At 35.4% G+C, this 21,124-nt stretch overlaps 1 protein-coding gene across 4 annotated transcripts; it reads left to right on the top strand.

Moving 5' to 3' along the window:
* The first annotated feature begins 630 nt into the window (after positions 1 to 630).
* LOC148955781 (lysine-specific demethylase 8-like) lies at positions 631 to 18,575 on the top strand. Of its 4 annotated transcripts, none has more exons than XM_089108344.1 (3): positions 631 to 657; positions 5,277 to 6,464; positions 18,397 to 18,575. In XM_089108344.1, the coding sequence occupies exons 2-3, from the start codon at positions 5,379 to 5,381 to the stop codon at positions 18,559 to 18,561; spliced, it is 1,251 nt and encodes a 416-aa protein (XP_088964470.1). In that variant the 5' UTR covers positions 631 to 657; positions 5,277 to 5,378; the 3' UTR covers positions 18,562 to 18,575. The 4 variants fall into 4 exon arrangements, with proteins under 4 accessions (XP_088964470.1, XP_088964469.1, XP_088964467.1 ...); XM_089108343.1 differs by having other exon boundaries at positions 653 to 681; XM_089108341.1 differs by lacking the exon at positions 631 to 657 and adding an exon at positions 664 to 816.
* The last annotated feature ends 2,549 nt before the right edge of the window (positions 18,576 to 21,124 follow it).

Raw genomic sequence — 21,124 nt, 5'->3', positions numbered from 1 at the left:
AAGAGATGGGACAGGATTTCCAATAGTGAAGTAAGGAGTCGCTGTGGCCAATCAGAAGAGCTATCGCTTATCATTAAAAAACGTCGCCTGAAGCTCCTCGGCCACACATTGCGCCGTCCCAAAGGCACGATATGTCGAGACGTCCTTGTCTGCGAACCAGCCCCCTCCTCGAAACGTAAACCAGGAGGACAAAAGAAGAACCTGTGGCAAAAATACAAGGAGGACCTGAAACCATAGGGAGGATTCAGGAGACACGGTCGGAGATGGGACAAAGACTGGCTGAAGATCGCCGGAGAAGCTGCAGCCGACAGATCAAAGTGGTCGTTGGAAGTCATCCCAAGATCATTTGGTGCCCGGCAGACAGTTCATCGTTTGGTTCCCGCCGAAAGTAAAGTAAGCAAAAGTATTACTACTTCCTCTATGGGAAGTAACCCGGGGAAAAAGAATAGATAAAGAGAAAAAACTGCAAGCATATGGCTGTTTACTTTGGTAGTGTTGTAGTACTGCCTCTGAAACCTTCGAGCCAGCAATTATTCAAAGTATTTTCTAGGAAAATTCATTTTGGTAGGAAAATGAAGGTTTTCGGTGTATTTTGGCTCTTATGCTGGACACCGTGACACTACTGGTCTAAATTTAAAATCAGTGATAAACTCAAAAGTAAAAAACGAGGGTTAATAGGCTGTAAGCTAGGCTACTTATAATCAAATTGGCTTATCTGAAAAGGCTATCAAAACTAGTGTATTGCTAAAGTCATTACATCAACTTCATTTGAAGTTTTGAATATGACAGATGGAAACTACCCACTTATTCCCCCAGGTAAAACCATGGATATAGGTAATTCCAATCCTAAAGAAGTAGGCTAGAGGGTAGGCCTATCATAAACTTCCCAAAATTAAAATCATTGGTAAAATTCTCCTTTAGCTACTTTTGGCTATCTTGGAAAGGGGTTAGGTTAGGAAAATGAAACTATCAGGGACAGGTCTACAGGCTAAAGTATGTCCTGGGAAGGTATTTTGAAGTACCTACCTCCACTCCTTCTCCCTTCAGATGGCCCTGAACTTTGATTACCTTTAAAAATATGTGTGTTATAAAAGTGAAACCTTGCAAAATAGATCTTCTACTTAGCCTAAATAAAGTACAACAAAATTGTTTTCAGCTTCACAACTTTGTTCAATCCCAAATGATAAGGTCTTAAAAATATGTGAATACATTTCCTAAATTAAAAAAAACTGATATGGCTTAAAATTCTACTCAAATGGGCCTAACAGGAATTGGAGGTAAAATTCTACTTTAGCTACTTTAGGCAATCTTGGAAAGGGGATAGGTTAGGAAAATGAAACTTTCAGGAATGGGTCTACAGGCTAAACTATGGGTAAAGTTCAACCAAATCATATTATTGACTTACACATAAAGTGAATATACCACTCAATGCCATTTTTTATGCTGATTACAAATACAGTAATCATTTCTAATGGAAATGAATTTCAGCCCCCCCTATATATGCCAATTCAAGGTAGGCTATATATTTCTACAACCTAATCTAACCCTGAATTGGCGTATATAGGGGGGGGGGGCTGAAATTCATTTTCAATAGAAATGATTATTATATTTGTAATCAGCATAAAAATAGGCATCGAATGGTGTATTTACTTTATTTCTAACTCAATAATATGATTTGGTAGAACTTTAACTTTTGTCCTAGGAAGGTATTTTGAAGTACCTACCTCCACTCCTTCTTGCTCCAGAGGATCCTATTGAAATTTTATTTAAAACCTATTGAAATTTTGACAAAACAACATTTTACCTTAATTTTTGTTTATCAGTTTCTTTTCTTTGGCTTTAGTTCTCAAAATCCAATTCAGTAAAATTCCACTTTAGCTACTTTTGGCTATCTTTGAAAGGGGTTAGGTTAGGAAAATGAATATGTTCATTAAGAATAAGTAATACTTGTTATATGTTTGCATATTTTAAGGGGGGCTTGGCAGATGATAGTGGTACAGTTAAGTGAAGTGCTGTTAGGAATAACAAACAGGTAGGTTAAAAAGTTTTTGAATTTTGTGAAGATTTATTCTCTGTATGGACCCCAAGTCCCTTTTTCTGCTAAGTTTAATTAATTCTTATTAGTGTATTTTGATGTGTCTTAACATCCCCTCAAAATTTCTACATACAGTTATACAGAATAGTTACAGTTATTGAAACCTTTGAAAAAATGGAAATGGATACCATGAGTTCATTTCTTATTGGATATTTTCTGCATACTATGGATAAAGAATTGTTCTCTGAGCATGTTGATTAATTAATAGCCCCTATGTAAGCTAATTGGAAAAATTGAAAACTTCTTTTAATTTATTTTTTATTTTTATCATTCCTAAAACTGCCTCCCTTTACTTAACCTCTTAATGTGCAAATATATAGCTCAAGTTAAATATTATCCATGAGTTTCTACGTTGCTAAATTGACGTAGGCTTTCTTCCTTAGTAGTTGAATAAACTTAAAGAAAAAATCAAGCATAGGAAATTCATTGAAAATAAGTGGGATTAATTCTGGTTTGGCTTATATATTTTCGTATTTAGGAACCTAGCGTTACATCATTGTTTGTGACAAAATATTCTCTGTAACTGGGGAGCCATTGCCTCTCCACTAATGCAAAATGTAGAAAGTTGGGTAGAACCTCATCCCCCACCCTCTCCCAAGAAATACCATCACCTCCTGAACAAAAATTCTAGCTCCTGTCTTTATCCTCTGAATTTGTGATAATTTATGGAATCTTCAAGTTAGATAGGGAACCGGCGTCCCCTTCCCCAGAAGTTCTCCAATCCGTTGAAAAGTTTTCCAAGGAAAATCCCCCCTGGTAAAATCCCAAATTTTTTACTTTTAATTGTAAATACATTCTTAGACCACACTGGCTATACATGACAAATGAAACTCAGAGAGGAAAGAAAATAACAAAATGAAAAATAAAATAAAAAAAAGGTGAAAAAACGAGGATTTTGTCAGCCAGTGGCGAGAAAGAAGGTTTTTTTTTTAATTTTTTAATAATTTCTTCAGAGGAGGCCACTCAGAAGTAAATTTTGGGTACAAAAGTGACAAAAAATTATTTTTATTTGACAATCTATTGAACCTAATTGTGAAACGTTTTGTTGAACCTGACATTAGATCATTGTTCATGAGGAAATATTCTCCTTAACTGGGAAGCATTTTTCTCTCCACTAATGCAAAATGTAGAAAGTTGGGTAGAACCTCATCCCCCACCCTCTCCCAAGAAATACCATCACCTCCTGAACAAAAATTCTAGCTCCTGTCTTTATCCTCTGAATTTACGACAATTTATGGAATCTTCAAGTTAGATGGGGAACCGGGCGTCCCCTTCCCCAGAAGTTCCCCAATCCGTTGGAAAGTTTTTAAAGGAAAATCCCCCCTGGTAAAATCCCAAATTTTTTACTTTTAATTGTAAATACATTCTTAGACCACACTGGCTATACATGACAAATGAAACTCAGAGAGGAAAGAAAATAACAAAATGAAAAATAAAATAAAAAAAGGTGAAAAAACGAGGATTTTGTCAGCCAGTGGCGAACCATGAAGAAAAAGAAATAAGCAAATATTTCGGCAAGGACCTCTGCAAAATCGTCCTCAGTGCTAAACAAAAAAGAAAGAAAAGAAAAAAAAAACAACAAAAATCAAACCTTTTGAAGTTTATTTATCAATGACAGAACAGAAACTAAATAAGAACCGGATTGGAATCAATGAAAAAGAAAACTACCAAGATGATTGGGCAATAATCCTTTGTTTTGCTATTGCTTTGGCTGGCCTACAAATTCGTTCATCATTTGATGTGACTATTTACTGCAAATGGCCTACCACAAACTTTTAAAGAGGTAATTGAGATAAAAAATACATAAACCAAAATTTAGCAATAAATAGAGATACTGGAGATATTTCATTAAGCCCAATTTACGAGGTTAATTTTGAAGGACTCAATCAATATTTTCACCCAGTACAACTTGAAAGAACCTATTTGCCCATCAAATGATGAACAAATTTGTAGGTCAGCCAAAGCAATAGCAAAACAAAGGATTATTCCCCAATCATCTTGGAAGTTTTCTTTTTCATTGATTCCAATCTGGTTCTTATTTAGTTTCTGTTCTGTCGTTGATAAGTAAACTACAAAAGGTTTGAGTTTTGTTGTTTTTTTTTTCTTTCTTTTTTGTTTAGCCCTGAGGACGACTCAGCGGAGGTCCTTTTCAAAATATTTGCTTATTTCTTTCTCTTCATGGTTCGTCACTGGCTGACAAAATCCTCGTTTTTTAAGGGGATTAAATATTCCTCAGGGTTATCTCCCTTTCACTGTAAGCCAGAATCAAGCTTCATGTAATGATATTTGCTTCTTGGGTCAGTTACACCAGTGGTAGATACCATATTGATTAGATAGTGCTGCTGAAAATGTAGCATGCAGACTAAAATTAGTAAATATTGGAAGCCATGGTAATGATATTGGTCAATTAAGGCTATGAAATGTGAGTGCTTAGAAAGGATGAGGGAAATTTGTTAAATGTTTTGGAGAGGAATAATCTAAGGGATGTTTTAGGAATTCTTTTCACTTATTGTATGCCAAACAATAAGCCATGCATAGAATTTGGTTTGATCATACTTTTCTGGGTTATGACAGAAGAGATATCATGATGGCTAGGCTACATGTTAAAACTGATGGACTGGCAATGATTTTGCTTTTTGCCTAGCCTATACAATTGGGCCAAACAAAAAATAGTTTGTCCTTAAAAGGTGGAAAGAGGTCTTAAGATGGGACTTTAGGGAATTGGAACCTCGTGGAAGTCGGTGAAAATTGAGGTTTTGAATAAATCAGAATGGATGAGGATTGTGCATAGATGTGCAGGCTTAGTGCTACAGTGAGTTGTTAGTAACGTAACATATGACCTTTGGGACTTTATACAGTTTACTTTTACTCAAGAGAGGGGTTTTTTGCTTGAAAGGAAATCACCCATCTGGCTCATGAGCAAGTAAGCCTTCACTTATACTTGCAGCAAATGTATTTTTATTATAATATGTCTGATTTTGCCTCCAATTTAATATTGTTTGTATATATTTTGTAGTCAATTCAACCGTCCTCCCCCTCGCCAAAATAATTCATGAGTTTGCCGCTTATATGATTGGATATTTGATAAGATATTTTTAGAAGAGTACCGTATGACCTGGAAAATGTACTATTTTTACTTCTGTTAAAAGAAAAATGTTTAATACTGCTTTATCTCTTTCAGCTTCAAGAATCCCACTTTCAAGACAAAGCTGCTATGGAAAGTGTTTCAGTTATTTCCAAAGAGGGCTAAGAAAAGAACACTACTATAGTTAATTTTGTTGATATGCAGAAGTTCAATGTTTTAAATGAAAGTACATTGGACTCACTAAAAAGTTTACAGTTTGATGAGCTAAGAACAAGTACTGAAATACCAGCTTCTATAGTATCTATTCTTAGACAGCTTCAAGCTGATTGCATAAGTGGTAAACCTAAAGATGTTAAGGAAGGTCTTTTTTATTCACAGCTAGTGATTGACAGATCATGGGAATATTTGAATATAGGCAATTGGAAAGATGTCCCAGATCCATGGCGATTTGTATATGCCTATGGTTGTTTTTTCAAAATTGTTTATTTGAATCTGAGCAGTGATACATTTGATGATTTGGTAGCTACTGCTGATAGAGGTCTATTAATGGGCTTACCTATCATGAGGAATGTGCTGGCAAGTGTAGCTTGTCAGTGTTGTAGATACCTCTCACAACAGAGTGAGTCAAAGGAGGATATACAAGTTGAAAAAACTCCAACACAATCAAACTCTAATGGTGATAATAGTAAAACAACATTAAAGCTCACTGAGCTGAAAGTTGCTATTTCTCCAGGTTCCACTGAAGTAATACATGTTCAAAAGCCAACCATTCAATGGTTTCTTGAAACTGTTTTTGGTAAACAAATTCCTTTTATTTTTCAAGGCTGTCTTAATAGCTGGCCTGCACTTAATGAAAAGTATTGGACTCTTAGTTATTTATGTGATATTGCTGGCCATAGAACAGTTCCTGTTGAGGTTGGCTCAAAATATACAGATGAATCTTGGTCACAGCAACTTGTTCGCTTTAGTGACTTTGTCACCATGTATGTAGAAAAAGAAAACACATCAACTGGCTATCTAGCTCAACATCGTCTGTTTGATCAAGTCCCAGAACTGAAAAATGATATCAGAATCCCTGAATACTGCTTGTTTGGTGATGTAGAGCCAGAAGATATTCAAATAAATGCTTGGATTGGCCCTAAAGGCACTGTCTCACCACTTCATTTTGATCCAGAACACAATTTTTTATGTCAGGTTATTGGGAAGAAGTATATTCGTCTATATAGTGTGAACTATGCTGGCTTACTATACCCTTATGAAGGCATGCTGTCAAACACAAGTCAGGTACCTGCTTAGATTGTTTTAATTTTTTTTATTATTTCTATTTTTATTTTTTTTTCATGATTCTCAACTCGTGTTTAATGGTTTTTTTTTTTTTTTTTTTTTTTTTTTTTTTTTTTTTTTTTTGTGGCGGCGGGTCTTCTTTGAACAAGGAAACGTTGATCTAGATCTGGAATCGCAATAAGCTTGCAAAACATCCCTGTTGACAGCTTGATATAGTGAAGTTGACACTAAATAATAAATAAATAAAAAATACTCTTCAAAATGGAGTAAAATATAGAAATATTTTTTTCTTGAGAATCTATATTAAAGGTAGAGAATTGCAGCAATGGACTTTACAGTTTCTACAGGTGATGTTGATCTTGGGTTTCCTGGCCCCTTCAGCCTAAAAGTGCAATGGGGGCCTGGGGGCCAGCCATCCTCTGCTTTGCAGACACTCTTCCTGTTTACCTTCCTATGTTTCTCAGAGTGTCTATTTAGAGCTGGGTAGACTCTGGCTGAGCTTACAGAGTCATGCCACTCACCCCTGTTCCAAATCAAATACCATAACCAACAACACCAGGACTCAAAGCCCTGCCATCTCAGACAAATGATTTCAAGTCTAGCGTGCTAACCACTTGGATAGAACAACTCTTCTGGGCAATTATTAGTGAAAACAAGGGACACAAAACGGATTGGGCTTTAGACATCATAGATATCAAATCGATATTAGCTAGAAATGCATAAATGAAAAAGTTTGTGAGTTAATGAAAGTAAGGTAAAAATATCAAATTATGTCATGCCCAATTTTGAAAAGAATTTAATTTTTTTTATATTTTTTTTGACTTTTTAGTTTGTCTTAAATCTTTATTCTTCTCTTAGACAAAAATTTGTCTTGTATAAGATCTGAACCTAACTTACTGTGGCCACAGACAATTGTCAACCTGTCTGATACTTAATCTAAATCTAGCAGCAAAATGTGTCTAGTCATGGGTTTGAAACCCCTCCAACTTATGCTCAAGGCTTTCAACCTTCATGGGTCTCTAATTTCAGTCAGCAGACAATTTAATAAAAATATTAAGGGGAATGGGAAGAGGAGTGTACAAAAGGGGTAAATTTTTGAATTGTGTTTTTACACAATTATCAAAAGTGTACACACTGATAAAATTTGGATATAATTGTGCATTCAGAAGTAGTTAAAGAGCAGGCAGTTTATGACCGACAATTTATGAAAAATGTTAGGGGGGCTAGGAGGGGGAGCATTCAAGGAGGGATTTCGATGTTGTATTATTGCACTATCATCTGGAGAGCATACTCTGATAAAAGTTTGAAGCAATTGAACATTTGAAAGTGATAAAAAAATGGCTTGCAGATTAAAAAAAAAATGCGACAAAAACACATACGAATTAAAAAAAAAATTACAAAAAAAACCGATGAGTTGAGGAAAACGTGTTAATAAGCTATCATAGGTAAACGTCGAATGCACCTACAAAATGTTTCAGGGGAATGATAAAAGGTTTGAAAGGGGTCTTTTGAGGAAGAAGGGTTGTATTTATTTCATGATGCTGTATAGTACATGATTTTTGTCTTCCCAGAGGTGAGGGGGTTTCGGTGTGGATGCCCTTGAAGACTTGTGTGGGTAAATGAATGGAGATATTTTTTTATACTGTTTATATTTACTATGTTTATATTACAAACCTTCTATTGTACCTCCACTTTAAGGAAATAATAGATGAAGCTGATGAATAATTTCCCAGCCTCATAGTGGGGAGGGATTATCATATGCAGTGGAATAGCGCTAGGCCTACCTAAGTAAAGACCGATGTGGGCACAATGTATTATTTTTTTATCAGACCAGGGCAGTTTGGATAAAAGGAGTTGTAGAAACTTCTAAAGGGACTCATTTGGTTGAAAATTGAAAGTTCTAGTGCTCTTTGCAAGAGTCGAAAGTGATTGGAGAGAAACAAGCCCCCCTCCTCCCACTACCTTCATCATTTCCCGAAACACGTCACCATAGTTGAAAGGCTCATTAACTACAATTTATGGGAATGACAGCCCCCGGGCAAGGGTTTTACATTATGCCCGGGATCTTATAAGGTTCTTATGGAAGGGGTGGTCGTATAAATTTCGGAGGAGGCTCGCTTGTTTGGAAATCAGAAGTTCTAGTGTCCTTCTTAAGAGTCAAATGATTAGAGGGCAACTACGGTAGTCCTCTCCCCACGTCTTCTTTTCTCCAAATGCATCTGATAGAAATTTAGAGCTAGCTATTTTATTCAGAGAACAGTCCAATGATCATACAACATGGCCATCAGGCTTGACACCTCCTCCCCCCCCCCCAGAGTCTGGGGGAAAGGGCTTTAAGTTATTTCCCGGGGCATATAAGGTTTTTATGAAAGGGGCGGTTGTATAAACTTTAGAGGAGGCTTATTTGATTTGGAATTGAAAGCCTTTTTAAGAGCCATTAAGGTATGGAAGGATTTCTTCCCCTCCCCCCTTCTTGATCCTCTCTTTTCCCGAAACGTATTTGATCGAAATTTTGGGATAGTCATTTGTTCAAATAGACCAAAGAACATGAACAATGCTTACAGGGTAGACACAACCCACCGGAGCTCTGGGACAATGCTCCTAGGGTGGACTCAACCCACCACAGCCCAGGGACAAGGGTTATAAGTTATTCCCCGGGGCATATAAGGTTTTTATCGAACGTATAGTCACAAAACTTCGGACGGGGCTCATTTGATTGTAATTCGGAAGTTCTAGTGCCCCTTTTAAGAGTCAAAAGTGATTTAAGGGCAACCAGCCCCCCCCACGCCTAAATCATTTCCCAAAATATATCCAATCAAAATTCTAAGAATTATCTAGTTCAGTATTGATGAAGGTCCAATATTTATGTCTTTGGGGATTTCAACCTCCCCACAGGCCTCAGGGCAAGGGCTGTATGTTAGGCAATTCGTCCTTCATTTACATATGGTACTTGTTATTGAGAAAGATCGGCATGATTGACCTTTACTTTCCAAAAAGATGAAGGGCATTCATATGAGCTTTTCGGATAATGAGGAGTGACAACTCTTCTCTTGTGGTGGAAACTGTGTTTTTAACCAGAACTCGGTATTTTAAAATTTTGAAAGTTCTGGGGGAAATTAGATCATAAGGAATCTTAATACTTTTTGTTTATGAAACTTTTATTTTATTGTGTAAAGCAAATACTTGTAAATATTCTCTTATTTTCAATCGTTTTTATACGAAACGTAAAGTTTAGGCATTGATGTTTAGGAAGCTTCCAGTTTATTGTGTAAAGTAAATATTCGTAAATAAGCCCTTATTCTCAAAGTATTTTTATATAAAGTTTGGAACTTAGCATAGAGAGAAGTATGGGTGTTGATGGATTACATTTTCTCAGTTGTTGCAAAACAGTTTTATTAACCTGTAATGATAGCATTTCAAAATTTCTTAGTCCAGAGAATAATCAAAGCGTAAAGATCTTTTATGCCTCATGTTTAGGAAACTTTTATTTTATTGTGAAAAGCAAGTACCGGCGAATATGGGCTTATTCACAAAGCATTACATACACAATTTGAAACTTAGCCCAGAGAGCAGTATGGGTGGAGATAGATAGATAGATAGATTTATTTTCCATATACCAGTAAAATAATTACATAACAATCTACAAATCCCCACAAAGGCTCCATGGCCTGTAGGAGGGGGATTATGAAAAGATCAAATAAACATTAAACATTTAAACGCTTAAGATTTAAACAATATAAACATAACATTAATACTTAAACATATAAACATAAGCATTTGAACTTTTAACATTTAAAGCATTTGATTAATAAAAAAAAAAAAAAATAAGGAGAGTTCACTAAATAAGCTTTATCAAACTACAGTGAATCACAACATCTATAAAAAAAAAGGAGAATTCACTAAATGAGCTTTATCAAACTACAGTGAATCACAACATCTATAAAACTGATTCCAACAAAAAAAAAAACAAACATAAAAAATAATAAAACTAAAAATAAAAACTATTAGCAGCAGGCAAAAGTAAAAAAAATAAATCACATGAAAACAAATATTTTTATAATATTCTTTTGAAGGTGCCAAACTAGTGGCATTCTCGAATCAAATCGGGACGGGTGTTCCATGTCAAATGACACGCAACAAGAGGATTAAAATCAGATCTTATTGTTGGTGTATGGGGAATTTGGATATTTAGAGAACTACGGAGTTGATAATTTGACTGATCAGATACAAAAGAAGACGTAAATCTAAAGGATCTATGAATATCACCATGGATTTGAAGAAAAGCGAAAGACGCACAGGAAAGAATATAAAGTTTTTTAATATCAAGTAACGGTTTAGTTTACGAACGATTTACATCCTGGATAAGATTTATAGCTTTATCATAAGTATTCGAAAGTGGTTTGAGAAAAGAAGGGAAAGTAGACATCCATATGACTGAACAATAGGAAACATAAGAATGAATTAAGCTATGAAATAGGATTCTTAGAATTGGCCCTGGAAAGATATGTTTTAGTTTTCTTAGAATAACGAGGTTTCTGCATACCTTAATTTTAATGAAATCAATATGGTGTTTAAAAGATAAATTTTCATCTAGGAGGATACCTAGGAAACAGACATGGCCATTCTTTGGTCTACTAATAAAGCCTTTGGATATATGAATTTCAGATAATTGAGGACAAGCCTGGAACATACGAGAAAAAACTAAAAAACTAGTTTTAGAAACATTTAAGGCAATAGAGTTAGCATCAAACCAAATAGAAACTCTTTCGAAGAGGTCCACTAACTTTGTACGAACCTCATCCTCTGTTCTCCCAGAAGTAATAAGGGTGGTATCATCGGCAAAAGTAACAAGAGAATTCGAGGTATGCAAACTATAGTTGCGGGTAAGGGAGACCGTTGGATGACATAGATGACAGCAATAAAGAGGATTTTTATTTCCAACTGCAAAAATTAGGTCATTTATATAAATTAAAACCAGTGCCGGCCCTAAAGCTGATCCTTGATGGACCCCCTGGTCAACACTTGATGATGAGCGAAAAAGTGGATCAACAGACATTATTCTGCCAGACAAGAAAGACTTGAACCAATAAATCGCACTACCTCTTACGCCAAAATGAGAAAGTTTAAATAGAAGAACACTGTGGGTTAAAGAATCAAAGGCTTTACGAACATCCAGAAACAAAGCAGCAGGAATCAAATGGGAATCTATGGCAGAGTGAAGATAATTCAGTAAAACTGCACAAGCATGCTTAGTCGAATGATTTGCTCGAAAACCAAATTGAAAATTGTGAAAAAAATCTTTAGAAGTAAGAAAATGATTAAGACGAGAAAGCATCACCTTCTCAAATATTTTTCTAAGCACAGACAACAAAGAAATTGGCCAATAGTTGGCTGGATCATTTTGTGCCCCCCCCTTATACAATATGATGACTCGAGCACACTTGAGACTACTCGGGAAAATACCATGCTGAAAGGAGAGGTTAATGGAAGGAAGTATGAACTTAATTACTTTAGTTGGAATATTGTCAGGGCCAGACGACGAAGAATTTTTCAATCCCATAAAAATTTTAGCAATTTCTTTCTCCGTCGCTGGTTTCAAAAACATTGACTTCATACAAGGTGGCCCAAAATAAGACCTGAAGTTGGATCCTGAAGAAGAACCAACAGCCGAAGTGGTCCTTTTACCAATATTCGCAAAATATGAAGTAAATGCATCTTGAACATTCAGTTCACCTTCGATGATTTTGCCATCGAGATCCAAAAAAGAAGGGGTTGATAGAGACTGAAAAGAGGGCCTAAGCACAGAATTTATAACCTGCCATGTTTTTCGTATATCATTACCACAATCTGAAAAACAATTAAAATAATACTGGGACTTGGCCTTTCGACACAAAGAATTATAAATATTCATATAAATTTTAAATCGCTGAAAGCAAATAGCTTTCATTGAAGGGCTAGCAGACTTAAAGGCCCTCCAGAGATTATTTTTTTCCTACAACTCCTAAGGAGACCAGGGGTCATCCAAGGATGTAGAGGAAAAGCATTCTTAGACTTTCGATTAGAAGGTGAAACAGAACAAATATCAAGAACAGCGTCTTTTAATAGACTCATAAAAAGTATCAAATAAATTACAAAAATCAGAATCACTCTTAAAACCACCCCAAGAAATTTCTGCCAATCTTGACCTAAGAAGCATCAATTCCACTTCACCAAACCTAAAAGGCCTCTTACCAGACTCACGAGTCCTCTCAATAGTCAGTTTATCAAAACAGTATCTAGAGTAAACAGGGACATGATCGGAAATGTTGCTCAATAAAACATAATTTTGGATCAAGGTGGCCGTACAGAAAATATTGTCAATCAGAGATGACGTACTCTCTGTTATGCGAGATGGGATACATACAGAAGGTAAAGTACCTGCGGCAAGCATGGACGACAGAAAATCCAAAGATACAGAAGACTTTATATCCATCAAGTTTATATTAAAATCTCCCATAATAATTAATTCAGTCGACAGTTTTAGGATGGTATCCAGTAGATCATTAAGGGTGTGTAGAAACAGTCGAATAGAGCCACTAGGAGATCGATAAATAATACCAACAATTAAATCCTTACCTCCACATTTAATATCTACGAAAAGTGACTCAAAGACACCATCGATATTTCTGGATAAATCCATTCTAAGAGAATATGGGAGATTATTAGAAATATACAAAGCAAGACCACCCTTGGCCATCTTTTGTCGATTCAGTCGTTCCATTTTATAACCTTGCAAATCCAAAAGCTTATCATTTTTAGAATCTAAAAAAGTCTCGCATAAACCAACAACGTCAGGTAGCCCATCAGAAACAATCTGTTTTAGATGGTCAATTGAAGAACAAAGACCCTGGATATTCAACTGGAGCACTGAAAAATATCCATCCCGCTTGACAACCTCCCTCAGACTAGAAACATATTTACTTATTACTGCGTGGTTCACTGTGGTCAAATCACTGTTGACATGTCCGATAGAATTATTGATAATGCTTAAAACATCTAACGGGTTATTTTCAAGCTCAAAAAGTCGTCCTAAAACTGGGGGCTTTTATAATTTGCCATTAAAAAAAAGACAATAGATTTTATATTTGGAATCAAATAATAAAATAAAAAAACACAAAAAAAAAAATAAAAAAAAAAAAAAAAAAAATATCTAACCAAAAACTGCCAATGATCGCAAATTTCGTATAATTTATTTACCCGGGGGTATTGCCCAAATTTGCCCGCGGTAAGTCGATAAATTAAATTTACCGAAGCAATCTCTTGCCGCATTTAAAATTTCACGACGCTTTTTTGTTAGCGATTCTGATAAAAATATTCCACTCTTTACTAGTTTAGTCTTTTCTTTTAAAACAACTCGAGCTAATTCCACATTTTTGAAGCGTATTTGCACTGGAGACACTTTAGATTGATCATTAGAGTCATTCAAACTAAATCGATAAACATTTACAATATTATTAACTTCAAAACCAGGGACCAGCATCTTGTCTTTAATGATAACCGATAATTCTTTCTTTAGATCATTTCCAGGCCTCTGCCTTACTCCATTCATCACTAAACAATCCAACATCTTTTCTTGTTCAAAATCATCCACTTTCGATTCCAATGACAAAATCCTACTTTCCAAGATTTTAACCATTGCAAATAGTCCTTTGAGTGATTTTTCTATTTCTTGTAATTTTGGGTTGTAATCAATTGAAATAGCATCATGAATTTTTTTTACTATAATATCAATTGCTTGATTTACTGTATCAGGGTCTGATAGTTAAGCTTTAACTTGACGGGAAATCTCAGCAGTAAGATTCACTTGTGTCCGAGTTAATTCATCCTGGGTAAAAGCTATTTTTTGCAGGATTAGGCTAGGTGCCAGTGAGTCTTCTGCAATAACGCTCGCTGGGTTTAATGCTAGATTAAATAAAAAAAAACAAGTTTTTTAAACTGAAAGTAAGGAGCGACATTAAAACTTATAACGAACAGAAATTATTCCGTATATGAAAGGGGCTGTCTCCTCCTCAACGCCTCGCTCTTTACGCTAAAGTTTGACTGTGTCTCACAACTTTATTTTTTAAAACAATAAAAAACTTTAGCGTAAAGAGCGAGGAAAATTGCACTAAAGAGACATAATTGAATTTGTTCGTTTTAAGTTCTAATATTCCTTCTTACATTTCAGTTGAAATGTAATTATTCCGTATATGAAAGGGGCTGTCCCCTCCTCAACGCCTCGCTCTTTACGCTAAAGTTTTTTATTGTTTTAAAAAATAAAGTTGTGAGACAGAGTTAAACTTTAGCGTAAAGAACGAGGCGTTGAGGAGGGGACAGCCCTTTCGTATACGGAATAACTTCTGCTCGTTTTAAGTTTTAATGTCGCTCCTTACTTTCAGTTTAAAAAACTTGTTTTTTTTTATTTAATTTCTGATCGTTTTTTAGTTAATGCAGCTTTTATTTGCATAAAAATTTTACTTTTCTTTTGCTAAATGGATGTCTTTATAAATTAACTTACGTAACTAACTTCTATATTCGTATATTTTTCTTCTGGCAAAAAATACAAAGTTGCAGAAATTTGCAGATATGAGCTTGAAACCTATGTAATAGGGTTTTCTGATACGCTGAATCTGACGGTGTGATTTTCATTAAAATTCTTTCACTTGTAGGGGATGTTTCCCCCCTCTTTAAAAATCGAGTAAATTTTCTCAGGCTTGTAGGCTTTGATGAGTAATACTAAACTTAATAAAATTTATATATTTAGAATCAGCATTATAAACACATTCTTTTGATACATTTATTGACATCAAAATTCCGTTATTAAAAGTTTCGATTACTATTGAGCCGTATCGCTTGTTTTTTTATTGTTTTTTTTATTACTTATATGTTATTACGTATATGAGGGGGTTGTCCCCTTAGTAAATAACATGCTCGGTACGTTAAAATTTAAAAAAAAAATTTATTAAAAAACACCTGAATCACAAAGGCCGTTTAATTAGAATAGATAGCTCTTTTGAAAGCACTAAAAAAACTAATGTAAAGAGCGAGGTATTGACTTGGGGGAGAACCCCCTCACATACGTTATAATTTCTGTTCGTTTTAAGTTCTAATATTCCTTCTTACATTTCAGTTGAAAAAACTTGTGTTTTTATTTAATTTCTGATCGTTTTTTAAATAATGCTTGGAAATCCAGCGCCCCCTTCCTCGCCCTGTCTCTTCCCCCCGAGAAACATCCTCCACGGCCCTAGTCTCCAGAGTGACCCCCTCCTCTAGCCCCCCCCTCCAGAAAAAATCCTTCCTGAAAATGGTTGTATACTTCCGAATAACCAATAAATAATGCTGACAAGTCCGGCGCCCCCTTCATGGCAATTTCCCTTCCTCCATGAAAACTTCCTTCATGAACAGATCCTCCAACATAACCACCGACCCACCCATCCCACCCACAACCAGAAAAAAAACCTCCTGAAAACTTCTGTATACTTCCCAATAACCAATACTATATGTTAACATTGGGTAAAGTTCATAACTTTTAGCCCTCCCTCTGGGAACTTCGGGGGATTAAGTCATCCTAAAAGACATATTTATCATATTTTCGACCATTCTGAACAAAATGGCTATCTCAAAATTTTGATCAGGTGATTTTGGGAAAAAAATGAGCGTGGGAAGGGGCCTAGTTGCCCTCCATTTTTTTTGGTCACTTAAAAAGGGCATTAGAACTTTTAATTTCCGTTCGAATGAGCCCTCCAAAGACATTCTAGGACCACTGGGTCGATACGATCACCCCTGGTAAAAAAAACAAACAAACAAACAAACAAATAAATACGCATCCGTGATCTTTCTTCTTACAAAAATGTAAAATTCCACATTTTTGCAGATAAGCGCTTGAAAACCGGGCAGTAGGGTTTGCTGATAGGTTGCATATGGGGGTAGTATGATTATTGATTCTCTAGCACATTTTCATTGTCTTTACCCCTTTTTTTGAAAATCATCCAAATTTTTTCAGGCGCCTAACTTTCGTTGGGTCGCAATAGACTTGATGAAATTTATATATTTTTGAAATCAGCATTGAAATCTGATTCTTTTGATGTATCTATTGGTATCAAAAACCCGTTTTCTAGAGTTTCGGTTACCATTGAGCCAGGTCGCTCCTTACTTACAGTTCGTTACCACGAACTGTTTGATAAGTAGGTGAAGACGATTTATAAATGTCCGGACACGAATCTAATTGGTTGAATGTTGTACCAACATATCTTTCCGTTCTTTTGCGAACACTAGGATTATCTGAGAGTAATTTCAAGTATGACTCTGCCACTTGGTCCTCAGAATGATCGCCGTAGCAAAAAACTGTGTATCGCTATAATCCTTTAGCACCAGTTTTTGACTGCAAAACAATTGCCGGCCAAGGGGGGTAACTTTTGAAACTAGCGAGAACAATATTAAAAGGCTTGAATTTCGACATGAGCGTAGCAGTGAAAATAAATAATTACTCATCATTGAGTGGGCGAATTAATCCAGTAATTTCAAGTAATTGCGAGCAGTCCAAGTATTTCAATGCACGATTCAGATGATAATAGTGCTGAATACTAATCCAAAGCCACAATCCATAAATAATCCTTAAGCCGTAATCACATGCAAGTCACTTGTGTAATCAGATTTTAGATTTTAGATTTTAGCTAAATTTGTAGTATTTTGAGCCACAATTAATAATGTTTTTAAACTTCGAAGTTCTTGAAAATTAAAGTGTAGAAAACCTTTATGCCTCATGTTTAAAAAAGTTCTACTTTATTGTGTGAAGTAAATACTCGTAAATAAGCCATTATTCTTAAAGTATTTTTATACAAAATCTGAAGTTTATAATAGAGAGCGGGGATTTCTGGGGGAAGTACCCCCCCCCCCCTCTCCCCTACCCCCACCCCTGATTAGTTAGAAAAATGAACCGAAATTATATTTAAGAGATTTAAATGAAAGTATAGAACCATATATCAACTTTAAACGAGTACAAATTGTCCTATTTGCGGGAGGGTATCATCATCCAACCATGAGCATTATGTTAAAGCTACTCTTTTTTTCATCGCTTCTGTAATGGATGCTTTTACTCGACAGGAATATGATGAAAGAAAAATAATAAGAAAACTGTTCATCAATGCTTTGAGAATGAAAGAAATCATTCAATTTTACTTAATATGGATAATGAAATTTGTAGTATTTTATGTTTTACAGATAATTAGAAAATACTTCTAATAAAATACTTTAGTTTGGCTAGTTTGATTGGAATTTAGGGCTTTTAACAGTAGCAGCTCGTATAAATTATAATTCTGTGTGTTCGTACTTTAGTCTCGCTTTTTACTTTTTTCAAAGAAAAAAATCAAGCAGTTATAGAATGAGTGCTTTTTCTCATTTCTTATTTGTCCTTTATTTAACCTTTATCTTCTTTGCCATTTTTCCTGAAGTTTTTTTTGCCTTTTTATCAGTCGTAATTGCATTTTTTTTTATTTGTGCACGACTTGGCGTTGCACTAGTCCCACTTGACAGACAATATAATGCTAAGAGGGTGGATGTTTGCTACAGGCATGTCGAAATTTATTTAACAAGCTCCTTGTGACCGTCCTTAAATAACATCCCTTTCTGAGATCCCGGTACCAAAGAATAGTGTATTTGTCAATAAGAGAAATAATATAATAGTCCTTTTATAAGCAAAAAAGCAAAGCCATACCAAGCTAAATTAAAAAAAAAAATCCTATTTTCGGTTATCTGGTTGTGCGAAAAAATACCTATTCCATAGTTAAATCGTCCCTAACCGGTTTTCTTCGCTCCAATAAATATTGCCTCGAACAGGCCATCACTTGGCCCTACCATTAAGGAATAACGTTGGAAATTTTCTTGAGATACAAATACAAGTCTGTTATATTTTCAGGTCGACATTTTGGACCCAGATGAAAACCAATTTCCCTTGTTCTCAAGTGCACCATATTGGGAATGTATCCTAAGTGAAGGAGAAATGTTATATATCCCTCCAAAGATGTGGCACTATGTTAAATCCTTATCCACAAGTGTCTCTGTTAGTTTTTGGTGGCATTAAATTGTACAACTATAGACTTTGAATCATTTTAACTGGTTATTTAGATACTGGGATCATCATGCCCAATGCGGTCGCATCAAAGTTTGACACTCTTTAGTTCAGTTATAGCCAGAACTTCAGGAAAAATTTGTACATTATTAGCATAATTTACGTCACATTCTACCCTCATATCGCTGCTTAACGCTACGTTGACAAAGTGAATGCAAAGGTTATCTAACTGCCTATTGGCGATTACCTCACACAATAGAAGCGCGCTACTGTTTTACTTCAAGTCCGTTATTACTTATTAGATGAATTGTATAGTGTTGGGCGATAATTTGATCAAACGATATATCGAAATATCGATATTTTTACTTTCGATATTCGATAATCGATATATCGATTTCGATATTTCTGATCAGATTTCATTCAGAGTAACTCTTGGCTTTGCCAAAGTTAAAAAATATTTACTTATCTCTTAGCCACCACACACTCGAGAATCTGAATCTATAAAATCATACAACAACCGGTTTATTGCTGTTTGTATACGGAGACAATTAGCTTCGATTCAGTGGAAAACTACATTGTAGCTACGTTTTAATAAATATTTAGTTGGTATTTTGATTTATTTAGGTTAGATTACTTATTGCATGAAGCCCCGCTATACTTAACCCCCACCCCCCCATCCCCCTAGTGTGCAAATATACAGCCCAAATTATATATATCCTATCTATTTCCCAACCAAAGCGGTTGTTTCTACCCCGTACCTGTAGATCCAAATTCTCGAGTGTGCAATGGCTGATAGAAAAGTACCAACAATTATAATAAAATTGTATTTTGCACAATTTTTTTAAACTTTGAATAATAGAAAATCAAGCAATAAAAACAAACTTCGACTACAAGAGTGAATATCATAGAAATCTAGACTTGAAATTACTCGGGCTCAGGGTAAAGAAAGATGACCTACTGACTACTTTTGGCTATTCAAACTCAGTAACATGTCAATGTTTTTTCCCTGAGCATTTGTTCTACCTTTCAGTGATTAAATAAAAAAAAGAAAACAGGTTTTTTCAACTGAAAGTAAGGTTCAGCATTAAAACTTAAAACGAACAGAAATTATTCCGTATATGAGAGGGATGCCCTTCATATACGTTTTTTCTAGTATTTTAAAAACAAGCTTCTTATTCTAATTAAATAGCCCTTGTGTTTCAGGAGTTGTTTTTAAATAATTGGAACTCTTTAAAGGAGGGGGTAACTCCCCTCGCATACGGTAGGATTTCTTTTTGTTTCAAGTTTCAATATGTCTCCCTTGTTTCCGTTGAAAATTTTTTTTTTATTTAATTTTTGGTTGTAGTTAATTTTTTGTTAATTTTTGTAGTTAATTGTAGTTAATTAATTTTGGTTGGTTAATTTTTTGTAGGAAATCATAACTACAAATCAGTCCCTGCTGAAAATTCCACCCAGATATTTTCTTGTGGACAATTTCGCCTAAAAATTTCTCTTAAGCCTACTTTCATTTGAAAAAAAAAGACTTGTCTTTAATTTAATTTTTGATCTTTTTCAAATCATGCCGGAAAACTCCTTCAACAGAAAATTTTTCACTGAAATCCCATCCTCCGAAGGGAAAGTTTCTTCCACGGAAAATCCTCTGATGAAGAATTTCTCCCGCAAAAAATTTTCACATGGAGTATATCTCTTGCGGAAAATTCCGCCACGAAGAATCACTCCCACTGAAAACTTTCCCATGGATAATTTTCCCCGTGGGAACTCCCTTCCTCCCACAAAAAAATCTCCCAGGCAATTTTAACCTCTCTGAAAATTTACCACGGATAATATCCCCGGAACATCTCTAGATGTTAAATTGAATCGGCAAAGAGAAAGTAAAATAAATTTGATATAAGAGTTCTGGCAAATTCTCCCGTGTAATATTTCTCCTTATAAGTTCATCTTCAGAAACTTCCTTGCCCATGGAAAATTCTCCCCGTGGAAAATCCCCTTGCGGAAAATTTCCCTCCCTAAAAACGTCTGTTTACTTCCAAATAACAGAAACTATATGTAAACAACAGACAAAATTCATAACTTATAGCCCTTCCCCCGGGTACCATGGGGGGATCATGACAATTTCCTCGGAACATCTCTACATCAAAAATTGAATCGGCAGAGAAACATTAGGACGAATTTCGTATAGGAGTTATGACAAATTCTCCGGTGTAAAATTCCCCCTTGTTAGTTCAGCCCCGGAAACTTCCCTGCCCATGGGAAATTCTACCTGTGGAAAATCCCCCCACAGACAATTCCCCCTCCCCTAAAAAGGCCTGTTTACTTACAAATAAAAAATACTATACGTAAACAATAGGCAAATTCATAACTTAAAGCCCTTTCCTCGGGTTGCGGGGAGTCAGGTTATCTCCAGAGGAACATTTTTTCGATCTTTCAACTATGGTGAACAAAATGAATATCTCAAAATTGGGATCGTGTGTTTTCAGGGAAAAAAGGGCGTGAGAGGGGGGCTATTGGCTCTCCAATATCTCGGGTCACTTTAAAAGGGAACTAGAACTGTTATTTTCTTTCGAACGAGCGCTTT

The sequence above is a fragment of the Artemia sp. Qi Xiang Cuo genome, chromosome 2 (assembly GCF_049724085.1).
Source record: "Artemia sp. Qi Xiang Cuo chromosome 2, ASM4972408v1, whole genome shotgun sequence".
NCBI classification, from domain to species: domain Eukaryota; kingdom Metazoa; phylum Arthropoda; class Branchiopoda; order Anostraca; family Artemiidae; genus Artemia; species Artemia sp. Qi Xiang Cuo.
The sequence above is the reverse complement of the archived record's forward strand: the minus strand, read 5'-3'. Positions and strand labels throughout refer to the sequence as shown.